We start from the raw sequence: 14,766 nt of genomic DNA, 5'->3' as shown, positions 1-14,766 counted from the left end.
TTACAAACAGACAAGGAAAAAAAACTCCTGTATTAGGACAGAGTTGATGGAGACGTGCAGGACCAAGCAGACACAGGGCAGAGACTGCCACTGCCCCAAACACACCGTGTTTCCCCATCCCTGGCATTTCACATCTCAGATTTCACTTGTCCAACAAGAGCATTGTAATATATTGGACAAAAGATGAATGAACTGGCTACGCTAGTTAAAAAAACCCACCTAATCCGGAAAGGCAGACAGCGCTTAGGGGACTATCCAACACCAGGTCCCGGGTCGGCGCTCCGGGGGTTTCCAAGCCCTTTGTACATCTCAGGATTAGGCCCAAGGTTGCACTTCACAATTTTCCAGTTTGTCTCTTCAGATAACTATTGTACCATGAAGATGTAAACAAACATAAAAGTCAAACCCAGAAGCCTGTATTGGACTCACCATCTGTGCAACCAGAAATATTGTCTAGCACCTGAGCAAACAGGCCAAACATAAATTCATGGTTATGAAGAGGAACTACTTCTTGTCAGACTATTGGCAGATAAAAGGCAAGCACATTATTTTAAGCTTTAGGTATTTGTGGGGGAAGAAGTGATGAAAGAGGAGGAGGAAATAAGGATGAAAAAATGCACCGAAAGGAAAATGAACCCAAATGGCGTCCCAGTGTCTGAACTGAACCACAACAGCTCCTCTCATGGCTCTCACTGCTGATGCCTTAACCTTTCCCCTGTCCTGCATCCCTCTGAAGCTGTGGATGAGACCAAGAACAGACACAGTATTCAAGGGGCTATTCCTGTGTCATCTGCAACCTGGCCAAAGTCGCCTGAAATAGTCATACAAACCCACCAGATTGAAGGCGCACGCTGAAAGAGTTGGGCGAGTTCAGATAAAGACCATGTTATCCACCCTCATCATCCCAGTCTCACCACTGCCTGAGGAGCAGAACCTGCTCTATCATCTCACCTCCACGTCTCCAGGCCCAGCTTACCTCCTTCTGGCACCAGGAAAAGTAACGAGGCACCCAACAGCCGACTCCCCTGGCCTATTAGGATTGTGATACTTCCTTAGTTGACAAAAATTTTGCCCTTATCCTTGTGCACCACTCTGACGTACAGCTGATCTCCAGATTATCACAGGAACAGCAAGGCCTGCTTTCAGCTGCATATAAAAAGGTTTTGAAATCTGCTGCGGCAGAAATGGGGGAACAGCTGAGGGACTGTAAAGTTGTCCTCTCCCACAGCCCTGCTTGCTGGCAGGCTGCAGACAGCAATGTTCAATGCAATCTTTATCCCGCTTCCAGGAAAAGCCTTTTCGATCCCTCCCAACAGCTCCTAGGAAGCAACATCTCCTCCATGAAATGCAGCCGGTTTTGCTTCATCAGACTTCCAGAGGCAGAGGGACAATTTCAGCCAAGTATTTGCAAACGTGCAGTCCACCTACCAGCTGGCTAATAAACCTAACGGGAATACTGGAGCATTACTGTAAGAAATCACTGACAGCACGTCCGTTTCTTCCAAGAAGAGTTTATTAAGGCTGTTCAGAAACCAAAGCTGTACAGGAGCTCTGACCATCTTCCCAACCAGGACTATGGAATAGCCTAAATTAATAGCAAATACACACTAAAAATATGCAAAGGAAAGCCTGCTCCCAGAATCACGATTGCTGCTCTTTTGAAAAATACTCTCTGATTTTGTGCAAACTGTAATTACAGATCAAATTTTGGACAACCTTTCAGACAATTCCTTAACACAGTTTTCACTCAGTGTTTATCCCAGGATCAGACACTGCCACCTCACTCAGTGCAAGTGCTATTCTGGTGCTGTTAAAATGAATAGGACTACATGGGGAGAAAGGGGCTGCTCAGTATGAGTAAGAGGGGCATAACCTGCTCCCTGCCAACATAAGCACCAAATACAAAGTACTGATAAACTGAAAGTACAGAAGAAATCAAATGGGACTCTCTCTTTTTCAGACTTACGCAGCCCAATTACCCCGAATCAAACACACTGCTTGCAAATAATGATTCCACGTATGTCCTTAACCTGACCATAGACAAACACTCTGTCAGCTTAACTAAGACAACAACCTGATTGATTTGGTTTATATAAACTATTTAAGGCAGACGTTCCATAGGTGCATCTGCGTTGTTGCAGTTATAGCTCTCAGAAGTTGCATTTCGAAACCCTATTTCAAAGGTTTACAACTCTCCTGCAACAGGGACAGTCAAGCTTTCTTCTTTAAGGCTGTGTTATTCTTCACTGTTATATCCCCTTAAAAGCTTGAAAATAAAATTTCGTTTCCTATTGACTTTGTCCTTCTCTAGACAGCAAACATTGTATTTTGCTGTAGTTTTAGTGCACTGCTAGCCGAAACGTGTCTCCGTCCTATTTATGTCCTTCTTTTGAGCACCTACCTGTATCATCATCATCAGTTACAGAAGAAGCATCTGCACAAATGTGGCGACAGGGGAAGGATCCTCTGCTAGGGAACGTGGCATAACACCACGGAGGGTAACACAAACCCCCATTTACTTCAAGCCAAGCATCTTACCCAAGGACTACAGGAGCAAAGGGCTAACACGGAGGGAAAGCTACACCCCGGGCACCGTGATGCAAAGCTCATGGCTTACTCCACCCCACCAAGGAAGCCAAAAATAAAATGAAAAGGGCAGATTTGTATTAGACCTGCTGTTGTGGCGTTCCTGAGAACAGACGACCGCAACCAGCTCCCTCGTGCGCAGAGCAGACCCCTCTGACAAGCAGGACTTCCCACGTGTCCCAGTGACCAGGGCATTGCCGAGCAGCGGTGTTGGCCACGTACAACCGAGAGGGAAGGCAGCAGCCGCCGTGCTCAGAAGGAGCTCAGCAAACACAAGTGTGCGGTGCGAGGTGATTCAAAAGGCAGCAGGGATGCCTCACTAACAAAGGCAATGAGGATACTTGCCACAGATGCACTTTTCCATCGTGCTCAAGAAATGATCAAAGGATAAGTATTTAATTAGCATGCCATTTAATAAGCCATCGTTACATGCCCTTGCCTGAACAGCCTCCCGCTCCAGTTTGCTGCCTTACTGAACCAATTACACCTACATTAGTACCTAAAGACTAAAGGTCTGCTCTCCTGGGCACTGTACAGAAGGTCAGTAAGGGATCACAGTAGCAACTAGGGCAGAAAAAGGGACAATTATTATCTCCATCTCACAGACACTGATGGAAGCACAGAAGTAGTCCTGGGCAGAGATCATTGCTGTGTGCTCCGATGTCCACAGGCATTCAGATTTTTGCCTTAAGGACTTTAACCTATCCTTTCCCTACACAAACAGCTAGGCAGAGGGGATATTTCTAGATCCTATTCCAGAATTTTGTTGCCTAACTCACAAGCGTCGTACTGAGCATCACGAGTAGTCTTGTGGGACGCGCTCTAAGCAACTGATCCCAGCTATGATTTTGCAGACTCTTCCAGCTAGCGTATGAAAAGGACCGTGTCCCTCGCATTTCCTTCTCCCTCCCTCACCTCTGCCCTCCCAAGATGCTTATTCTCACAGGGAGCAACAACAGCTTTTTAAATGGTTATGACGTGATGGCTTGGCAGGATGCATCTGGCAGAACAAGGACTTGAACCCGAGTTCCTTGTGGCCCAATCCAAGACCAATTTTCCTTTTATCTAAAATGAGATGCATAACTCCCAAGGGCAGAGACCCCGTCTCTGTGAGGATCGCAGTATAATTTGGGGCCCTGTAAAAATGACGATTGCAAAGACTGGAAGGTTATACCTCCTGCCTCCTGTCTGGGAGTAAAATTCCCTGCAAGGGTATGATAAGGGACCTTGAAAAATTAACCTTGCAGAGCTCCTCATCACAGGGAGGATCCTGACTACTATTTTTACTTGGCAGCTAAGCACTTCTGCAAAATCAGGGTGATATTTCTTGCCAATTTTGAAAGTAGGACAAAGTTCCATCTTAACTTCAATACCTCCTTAAATATTAAACAATTTATAATGCGGTAAAACTGTAACAGATTGCGCCAAAGCTTCAAATTCTAAATTAATACCAACTTCCCACCCACTGCCTCCCTGGGCAAAATCTTGGAAGGACAGAAGAAGCAGATTAACATTTCAAAGCTGAGCTCCAGCCTGCTCTTAGCTATCACTAGGTCTCCAGGGCAAACAGTCACTTCCCTTGTTGAGCATTCAGGAATGCAGATGGCCTGTTCTTGCTGTGGCAAAATCCTGTCACCCTTAAAGGGATACTGGTATCTCAGGGAACTGCAACAAGAGTCAAATCTGATGTACCATAGGAAGGACTCAGCATAAATCTGAGAATACAGGAAATGTAACACACTAAAAAAAAAAATAAAGTTTGCAGGCAAGTTAAAGAAGGTAACGGTTTAAAGAAATATATTTGCTAAACAGAGTCATCAGATTTATTTTTAAGTGTGAACTACAGGGCATGGTCACTCTAAAAGGTTTTGAAACATAAGCAGTGCAATATTAACCACTGAGAATGCTCAAGTAATTAAAAAACATGTTTTACTTGCATAAATTACATTTTCTTTCACCTAAACACTTACTCCAAAAATGGTCATCACTGGATCCAAATTCTAAGAATCACATATTCATCTGCTGTCATTACTGCATTTCAGAAAACCCATACCCCTAATTTCATAAGCCTGATAACTGGTAAGCACAGAGAACTCCTGCATTTAACTTTTTGGCTGCATTTATAATATATGGAAATATTCAAATGAACGAAGGAGATTCCAAGGCAATCTCTGCTTTTCATCAACCACAGACAGCTAGCAACCCTCAACAAGGATGACACCTCCCCAGCCATAAAGTGCAGTCATTACCTCCACATACATGCATACTGCCTCTGGAATGCAGTTCCGTATCTCCTGCTTTGCTCTAGCTCTTATTACTTCTTTTGCATGGTGTTTTGAAAGACGTAATTACTATAGAGAATAGCTGATAAAAGTCCTTCATTTCAAACCGTAAACATGCCTCAAAAATTTCTGTAAGCTTTCTCTGTTAAGACAAAAATTGTTTTAGAAATAATCTGAAGCCTCCATTTTTAAGATCCGAGAATATTTAATATTAAAGTTCTGGACTCTTTTTACAGACAAGCCCAGTGATTTGTAATGTGTGTCAAATTCATGTAATATCACAATGCTTGAAATGGAAAAAGCCTCTAATGAAAGGAAATATTTGTAAATATACCTACCTAAAGACAGATCCTACATATAACAAGTAACAGCCAATCACAAAACCAGTGAGATGTTTTATGTACAAATATTGCTAGGTTATTTGCTATTATAACTGGTTGCTAATGTAAGAAACCATTTGGGTATAGAAATATTAATATTAATCAGAGATTAATTAGTTATCTGGGAATACTAAAGCAATTTCTTACCAAACCCAGAAAGACACGAATTATGCCTCCAAGGATGGGTAAGAAGACAGACAGTATCTTCTTTGATGACTAAGAATCACGTCATTTCACCAAGAGAGCATTTCAAGAATACAAAGACTTTGATATAGAAAACGCAAGTGCTGAGACTGATCTGAAAGAGCTACCCTCTGATAAACTGTGCCAAAACTGAGAGCGCAAAGACTGAGACAAAGAAAACATCAAAGCTCCATTATAAAGAAATGAAAAAGCCAAACAGTTTGACCAGAGACTGCAGAAAACCACAGACTTCCCACTTTTGGCAGAAACATTACATCAGATCTGCAGAGACGGATCCCTCTGGACCCTTAGCATTCACACAGGCAAACCATGGCGGCTCTGAACCGTGCAAAGTGAACGGTGGTAACCACCAACGTGCACGCTCTTCTGAGCGAAAAATACTTGGCACAGTCACGTCTCAATTATCAGTGGACAATTTATCCAGGGTATGGATTAACCACCAGACACACGAAGACGCCAGAGCTGGCGTCGTGTGGAGCTGCCTATGCTATTAGCTCAAGAGCAGCACTAGAGGACAGCTGAAGTGGTTTACGTACGTGCTCAGGTGAAGAAATTACTGCGTCTGCCACATTCACAGGGAGCAAAGCCTCTCCTAACAAACCACGCAAGTCTGAGCCAGCTTTGGGCACAGACAGTCCCGATGTCTCAGCTTTGTGCACCTGCGCAGCCCTGCCTGGCGGCTCCAGCAATGAGCCCCAGCACCCAGCTAACCCCCTTGCAGTGGCACGGCCATCACGGAGTAAGGCTCAGCCCATTGACCGGAGCTCTGGGGACCTCTGGGGATCTCCAGCCTCGAGTCTCCTTGCCTGCTGTTGAGAGCTAGCTCTGCAGAGCCACCCCAGCGCCCCTGCACAGCGACAGCGCTGGGCCAGACCGGTGCAAAACCTGGGCGCATCCACCCAACCCTGCTAGCCCAGATCATAGACGCGGGTCTCATTCAAATTAGCTTAGCGCTAATAAGGCTAACAACGCACTCAAGCTGCCTTACGACTGCAAAAGGCTGCGAGCGCGTATATACAAAGGAACTGTTGCAGCAGCGCATCTACACCTTACGTGCTCACGTGTCCTCTGACATAGGCTTATTCCTTCACGCAGTCTTACAGCTGGTACTAAAGCACGCTCCGCCTGCTCTCCTGAGCCTCCGTGGGCAAGCAGCAGCCAGACAGCTGAGAAGGAGAAAGCAGCCGTAATTTAGCATCGTGAAGCAGCAGCCTTCCAACCCGTTGCTGCTTGCTGGGACCGTGGCAGCATTAGCATGAAAGAGTCTGCAAGCGGACCAACTTCCACTGGAAATTTTTACATTGCAATTTGAATCCCATATTAAGAAATTTTTGCAGTTTAGGGTATTAGCAGCATTTCCACTAAACATCAGTTCGTTTATGCATCTTATTCCTGAAAAAGAGGTGTCACGACTAACTTTAACAAACAAAGAGTAGGACTTAACGGCATTTTTAGATTCTGAGTATTTATTAACAGGCCTGTCACAAATGCTTCATTTAAGTAACTGAATTTACTTGGTATAATAACATTTAGTTAAGATTAGTTATCTCTGCTAATGTATAAATTGTTTAAGCTATTGCAGATAAATGAGACTCAGCAGCTTTTCAAGGGATACCAGACTCACCAACTTAACATATAAAATGTTCCTGATCTCCGCAACAAGACTCATTACTGATCTTAGAAACAGTATGTAGCACTTGCAATTTACTAAAGAAAGTGCCTGCACCAGAGCAGAGTTAACTGTGAGTAATCCCCAGTGGGAGGAGGCAGGGAAGAGGATGTGGATGCCTCTCCCATCCTCCCCTGTCTGATGAGGATACACCATTCAGCAAGGCAGGGCAAAACCTCCAGGAAATACATATAATGGGAGTCACTATTAAGCCTTAATCAGCTTCGAGAGAGCATTAAGACTTGGCTCATTTTTCCTTTTCATTTTAGTGATTTTGGCGATAAAATTACTTGGCTCTGAACACTTCAAAACGCCCTTTTCTACGCCACATAGGATACTGTCATGTTTTCCCTTGCAGTGTTTTCCATTCATTTGCACAAATTATCCTTTCTTCTTCTTTTAAATGATGCTAAAATAAACAATGAAAATATACAAAGGAACCTATATTCTCTGGAATAATTAGATACTATCCTTGAATACACAACCAAAGTCTGACATCCAATAAATCCAAGACAAAGCTTCAATTAGCCCAGATAATGCCCATAAACCCAGCAGTGCTTTACAAAGATATGTAAATGTCAGCACCTTTATTTTACACAGAGAAAATGGAGCGCTGAGAGCAGATGTGGTCAGATCACATCATGTCCAAGAATCCAGACCCCTTTATTCCCAGACTAATTTGCATTGCTTATAACAGTGTTCCTCCCCATACTAACCTTCAACTATGCAGTAACATACACCAACAGACAGGAAATATTGCCCTTAATCCTTTGGAAACAGCTGTCATTTTTCCATAAAACAACTGATTATACATTCATTCTGCTTATTTGCAAGTTTTGTAAAATGCTGCTCTTCTAATTAAAATATACCTCTAAAGATTTAAGAAAAAAAAAAATCAAGAACTTTTTCTTTTCTTAGGAAAAAAAAAATCAAGTTTTGGACAACAATGAAAAACATTTCACTGACTATCTTTGGCACTCAAAAGTAAAGTATTCAGAAATCCAAGATTTTATACATCTTCATCTAATTTGAAAAATATAAATATCATTAAGCAACAAAAGCTGCTGAATGTAGAACAAGACACAGAAACAGCTGGGCTACAACTGAAGAGAGGTCCAGATACCCAGTGATTATTTTCTGTCCTTTGATAACATCACCTGCCCTCATAAAAGGACAGCAGACAGAGGGAGAAAACCAGACTGTGAGCCCATTTGCAGATACAAACCAAAACTGCTCTTCCTGCACCAAAGCAGTTAACCAAGGCAGGCATACCAAGATTCAGAGAAAACTTTGGGTCACTTCAACAGTAACTCATGCTAATCTCTGACAATCCACAATCCAGCTTCATCCAGGTAAAACTACTGCAGAAATTTGGAGAGAGGAATCAGGCCTCTGCCACACTGCAGCATGCACCAATGAGCAGAGATGACCGGTGCAACAGAGGGTGAGCAGACAGAGTTAACAAGCACCATAGCACAAAGAGTTCCTCAACAGAAAAAATAAACTGGGAAAGAAAAGAAAGTGGTTAGTCACGAGGGATTATAATAGCCCATAGTAAACAGTCCAGTTCATCAAATAAACAAAGCAAATACCCCATCCTGCAAGATGCTAGGGAATTCTTTGAAAGGAAGTGCAAGCTCACTGCTTTCAGTGCATTCAATCAGTGAGTTTGGTGATGAGAAGCCCCAGCTCCCACGAGGAAATATTGAACCTCTCAATGCGCCGAAGATGAACACAGCACATGGCTTACAACCCAGAACGCCTACAGCAAGGTTGTGCAAACACACACTCGATTTACCAGTGGATTTAGAGAGACTTGCAAAAGTAACTTCAAAAAACAAAATCTCTTTCATCTAACTGTAGGACCTTACCAGCTCCTATTTCTCAGTAACAAACTATTAGTGCCTTCTGTTCTGGATTTCAAAAATAAAAGCTCAGTGCTGCAAGGACTGCATCCTGCAGAGTCCCAATTCAGCACATTAGGTTATACAGGAAAAGCCTCTGAAGGCTTTGGACCTGTATCTGTGGTTTAAGGAATGTGCAATTAAAATCAGCTGATCCTAAAGTGGCAGAAGGGTGGAGGCTGACAATAATAAACCACAAGCTCCTGTACAGTCATTTGAAAGCAGTGCCTTCTCCCCAGCTCTACCAGATACTAAATTAGAAACAGTTCTGGCAGCATTTTGTCTGCTGCTTGTGAAGCAAAAGGGAAGAGACTTGCTAAAATTCAGCTGACAGGTTTTTGCATTTACCCTAGGTTCAACCACACGCAAGCCTGTTGAGTGTGAAAAGTCCCTGCGCTGGCTTCAGTCAACAAGAAAGAAAAGGCCCAACCGAGCACAGTGCTGAGGGCCCTTCATTCACAAAAGCATACACTTCTCCATAAAAATGTCCTATCGGACTGCGTGTGGTAAGACTCTCAGACAAATTACCATAAGCAGCTACTGCTGGCAACTGCCAACAGTGAAATCAGTGGTGTGACCTTATCTGGACCATAACTATGTACGGAAGTGCTCAACACGATGAGCAAGATGCACTGGATAGGAGAGACCACATCCGCATTATCATTAAAACTCCTCCAGTTCCATGCTGCGCACTCAACAGTGCAACTTGCTGCCATTGTGGAGACAGTCACATGAAGCTCAATCACACAGCATTATTAAAACATCCGTACATTTTAGCATAAATTTCCTATTTAAACCCACACTATGCACCCTGCTCTTGGCTTTCAAACCAGTATGGCTACACAAAACTGCCATGCAGATTCAGGGCCTTCTATTTCTTCTCTGTAAAAGTTTAACAACACACAAACTTCCAAACTTTTCCAGAGCCAATAGCTACTTCAGCTTCACAGCAGTAATGCTTTCTCCCTGCATAATGTTTGTTGTCAAACCAGGACAGGCAGGCACAGCAGATTCTGACGGATGCCTAAGGGAGAGAAATTAACCCAAAATTCTGTCCAAGTGAACCTCTGTCATATTATGCAGCCTCAGGATATAGACTCGTGACTTAACTAAATATACTTTTCCTACAGACTATTCCCTACAAACTATCGCTCCATGTTAATCATGCTTCTGAAGAGCATCTCTGCTCAGCACAGAATTTAATATGACAAACTAGGAGCTTATCACATCAACCAACATGCAATGCAGTTTGATAGGAAAGGCTGAGAGCCTGCTTCCAGCTAGCACGCCCTTTTCCAGGATTTTTAGATTCTTGCATGTATTTGCTAGAAAACACAACAGCAACAGGATAATAAGGGATACCAGAACTGAAGACAGGGCTGACAATACTGTGACCAACAAATCTGATCCTGCATTGAGAATTACATATGAAGATCAACAGAACCGAAGATTTGAGCAGGCACACTTTGATGATGGCAGAACGGAAAAACCTTAGAAATAGGAAGGAAAAGTCGAAGAGACAATTCAGGGTAAAAGGAGGTGATACAAGGAAAAACAGTTATCAAAAATATGGCTGGCTCAGGAACAGCTTGGAGGTATATAAAAGAGAAGCAAGAGCTTTATGAAAGGAATGGGGAGTAGAAAGGCAATTCAGCCAACTTGTTCCAAGGTGAAACCACATGTGAGACAAGTGAGGCACAGAAGCTTGTGGGATGGACATCCAGTGGGTCCTTCAAAAGTAGGCGTCTATTCCTCAGCTATCCATTAATGCAGGGAAGTGGATTCAATGACCCTGAGTGCTCCATCCAGTGTACGCCACTAATAGCAGGGGTCCCTCCCTATTGCCTAATACTGGATTATGCAAAAGACCATACAGAACTGCCAAGTCAGGACTTTGCATTATCATTCCACACCCCTACAGAGATTGCTGTGATAAAGCATTAGCCCTGGACACACCGCTCTCATTAACTCCTCCTCCTTCACGCTCACTCACCATTAAGGCTGGGCACACAGCTGATAAAGCCAGCCTCTGGTCTCCTTGTACTCACACAGCTGATGCAGTGGGAAATGACAGCAATTCTAGCCCTCTTCAACTCCCAGTGACTCTGGCACAGCTGGATCTCCTTGAAGGTGAACTTTCAGCCTGCAGTGAAGTCATTCTTCTAAGCTAGGGGTCAACTTAGACTTGGAGATCCCTTTTGAGATGACACTAGCTCCAAGGACGCATTTGTGCTCTGTATGAGGAAGCTTTAATGCATTCCGTTGGACACAGAGCAATACATGAGCTGAGGAAACTCTACAGGACCTGACTCCAAAACAAGAGTAGAACTCTTGTAAACTCAGAATGCTTGTACAGACTATCAAATTCAGGGCACATTTCCAGTACTGCCTGACCTAATCAACCCTCTTTGAAGAAAACAAGATGCTATAGTATTTGTTTTCTAAGCTGACTGCCAAAAAAGAAACTGCTATGACCCAAAGCAACAACCCAAGTCAAAGGAATGCTTCCAAAAACACAGTTCCAGCCTGAAAAAGTTTGCTGAACTCTTGAAATTTTTACCATCACACTGAATAAATTTTGAAGGTTACTGGTAGGCCATGTAAGAAAATTACTTCAGAAAGGGTGATTCTGACAACGTGGCCTACATTTCAGCTGCTCCCGAAAGTGGAATGTAAACTTCTAAGTAAACATACATTCCTGAGGCATACCCACATTCAACTTTCACAATAACATTTAAAATACCTTTGAAGAGTAGATGAGCCACTGTGGTCCCACTCTCAAGAGTGACAAGAAACACAAGAAAACAGCTAGCTGAAGTGCATGAGCTTGCAAAGAGCTCTTCATGGACAGAACCACACAAGCACGTGGAATTTAATGGCCAGTCCAAGCTGTTCTGGGATAAAACAACTAACAGGATGGGTAGCCCCCTGTCCTACAAAGATTCTGCAGAAACACAAATCCCCAGCCACACTGACTGCTTTGCAAGATAGAGACCTCCAAAATTAGCAGGCTTTGCATGGAATTATTCTCCTCAGTGTTAACAGGGCCGCTTATGTCAACAACCTGTCAGCACTGCAATTTCTTTCCAAATGGTAATCAAAATAACTATGCACACCTTCTTCAGTCTTCCATGTTCCAAACATTACTTACAGTTGTATGATGAGAGACGCTGCCTCCAATATTGAGGTTTTTGAGAAGCTGGGGAGATCCTCCATACTGCCCTGAGATCTGCTTCCTGACTTCAGCAGCTACAGTTCTGAAATGAGACAGGGACAACGTTATACCTCTGGAAAAGGATTACAATGAAGATGATATATCAAACATGCTTTACACTGCTCTTGGAATGAAACCAAATAGTGCGCTGGTTGGAATAAGAGTATCACCAGCCAGCGAGAATAGACCTTGTATATTAAACTCCTGGAGAATCACAAAATTTTCACAAGGCTGCATATACACATTCTTAACAGGAATTACAATTTTTTTCCTTTTGTGAACTGCTCTTTTGTGCACATATGTGGCAATAAGATGCATGTGACACTGAGCACAAATAAACTTGTCCCCAGCAGGCTCCTTCCAGTTCCTACCAAGGAAAGCTCTCTTCCACCACTCCCCACACCCCTCAGCAGTTCCAAGCCTGGTCACACATCTGCTCCTATGCTCTGCTCTCTCATTTTCATCCCTTGACTATTTTTGGTTTTTGCAGTCACAGAGATGAGGACCAGCAGCCACTTTCCACCCAATATCCAACCCCTTCAACACCCAGCTCAGGGGCAAAAAAGTGGTCCCACGCAGAGTGAGTTGAAATGTCCAGGGAACGACAGACGGGAAACAACTGACCAGGTCAGAACAAAAAACTGTTTCCCCTTTCACGTAGGAAAGGTAGCGGTGGGACTATGGTGACTAGCAGAGGGGACACGCAATGTACTGGCTAGCAGGACACAATGCCTTACAGCCTCTGCCAGAGAAATATCCCACCACTGGGCAACTTTTCTCACGAGGAAGGAAAAACACAGATCAATCCTTCCATGCCTGGAGGGTAAAATCCACACTGTGCCCCTCTGGAGTTTTCCGTTTTCCCCAATAAGCCACATTGTCACTGTTAAGCCTGAAAACACAACAGTTAGGTAAAACCACCATAGAAACATCTCAGCAAAGGAAGGGCATATCAGAGAGGGAAATGCCGATAGTCAAAGACTGTCTTAACAAACAGCCATGGGTCAAGCCCTAACACAACCATCCACAGTGCTCCACCTTGTAACCCAGCAGTAAGCTGCAGCTCACCTCAGCAGCAAAACTGGGACAAGTTTTTGAGTACGGTGGAAATGGTTTTGTTTTAAAAGCAAACCAAAAGCGCACATTCTTTTGATGAAAAAAACATTTTGCTGAAAAGCTGCTGACTACCCCTGGTCTACAGGACCTCACCAACATGAGAGTGCTCTTCTCCAGGAGTCAATGACCAATTTATTAGGCTCCCAACTGTCATTCACCGCCTCGCAGCACTGCAGTCCGCTCTGTCTCCCAGAACAAAGTCCCAGCTCCAAAGAGACGCTAACCAGTGCATAAGACAGATGAAAAGGCTGCAAGGACACGGGTGATTTTTTTTTTCTGCTGTATCAGTGATCTTTGTGGGAACAGCGTCATGGCTAACAGACTCGCTCCTGATCTCACTCAGGGGAACATGCTGTGTATCACGAGCTGCTAAAATCCTGTCAAGTAAAGATGGTTAAACCTCCCCTGAGCAAAACCGTGGCATCAGGGTGGGCTCCTAGCTTCAGGGCTGCTGTTGCAGTGAATGCTGGTGGGCAGGAATGGGGGCAGGTGGAGGCAACTGATGTTAATGGAAGAGAAAGGAACTCTAAAAGGGAACTAGCTGGGACAACCAAGCCCACCATGGAGAGCAGATGTTTCCTCAGGCCAGAGGATGGGAGTAAGATTAGCTAGAGGAAGCGTTATTTTGTCTTTTAGAAAAGTGGACTGCAGAAAGAAAAAAAAAGTTTTATGTATTCTGGTTGCAAGAAGTCATTTGCTTCATGTTTGCCTTTATCCACAGGAGACTATGTTTTCACTTCTGGAGGGTGGCTTCTGAAAGCAGACCAAACAGCTCCTGCTGGGGACGGACAACATTCAGGCTGTCTGATTGCCCTCAGAAAAACCATCTTCCCTGCTCCCACCATACGCACGCATACACTCACAGACATGCACACATGAGAACAAACCATGCATGCTGCTAGCATTTATAGGAAAATTTGGAATGTATTAAAATGGCTGCTTGGCATGGAAAACACTACGCATCTGTGGCTGATGAGATTTAAAAGCTTGCCCCCAGGTTGCAGACGATCTCCGCTTTAAACCCGATCTCTTACTCGGCACATGTTTTGTGTAATTCCTGACGATACGCAAAAGAGAGCCCTTCACCACATGGCTGGCAGGAAAAATCAGAACCCACATTTCACCATGCAGCACAACACAGGAAAAACTAAAAAATCTCTCCCCATTTTCAAGAGACATACATTGTTTCCAGACGGAAAGTATAGCTGGAGGAGGAAACCCAACCTCAGCTGTGAAACCACAGCCGATGGCTAGCCACGTTACTCAGCGCTGCTTCTCCGGCACACAGTGGCTCCTTATGAACCTGAGACATGCTTTGTGATAGACTCCAGAGGGGTTCTCAGTCCTTTCTTCTGCGTGTTGGCCTCAGCTGGGTGGCTCTGCAGTGTGCTGTATTTGGAGCACAGACTGT

At 44.0% G+C, this 14,766-nt stretch overlaps 1 protein-coding gene across 12 annotated transcripts in view; it reads right to left on the bottom strand.

The window, feature by feature from the left end:
- Nucleotides 1-14,766, bottom strand: part of DOCK7 (dedicator of cytokinesis 7) — a 110,092-nt gene that overhangs the window by 87,620 nt on the left and 7,706 nt on the right. For all 12 annotated transcript variants that reach the window (XM_069788531.1, XM_069788532.1, XM_069788533.1 and 9 more), the window contains exon 2: nucleotides 12,177-12,282. In XM_069788531.1, coding sequence (XP_069644632.1) covers nucleotides 12,177-12,282 — 106 coding nt within the window. The remainder of the gene's footprint in view (nucleotides 1-12,176; nucleotides 12,283-14,766) is intronic.

This window comes from Haliaeetus albicilla, chromosome 8 (genome assembly GCF_947461875.1).
Source record: "Haliaeetus albicilla chromosome 8, bHalAlb1.1, whole genome shotgun sequence".
NCBI lineage: Eukaryota > Metazoa > Chordata > Aves > Accipitriformes > Accipitridae > Haliaeetus > Haliaeetus albicilla.
Note: the sequence above shows the minus strand (reverse complement) of the source record. Positions and strands in the feature narration are given on the sequence as shown.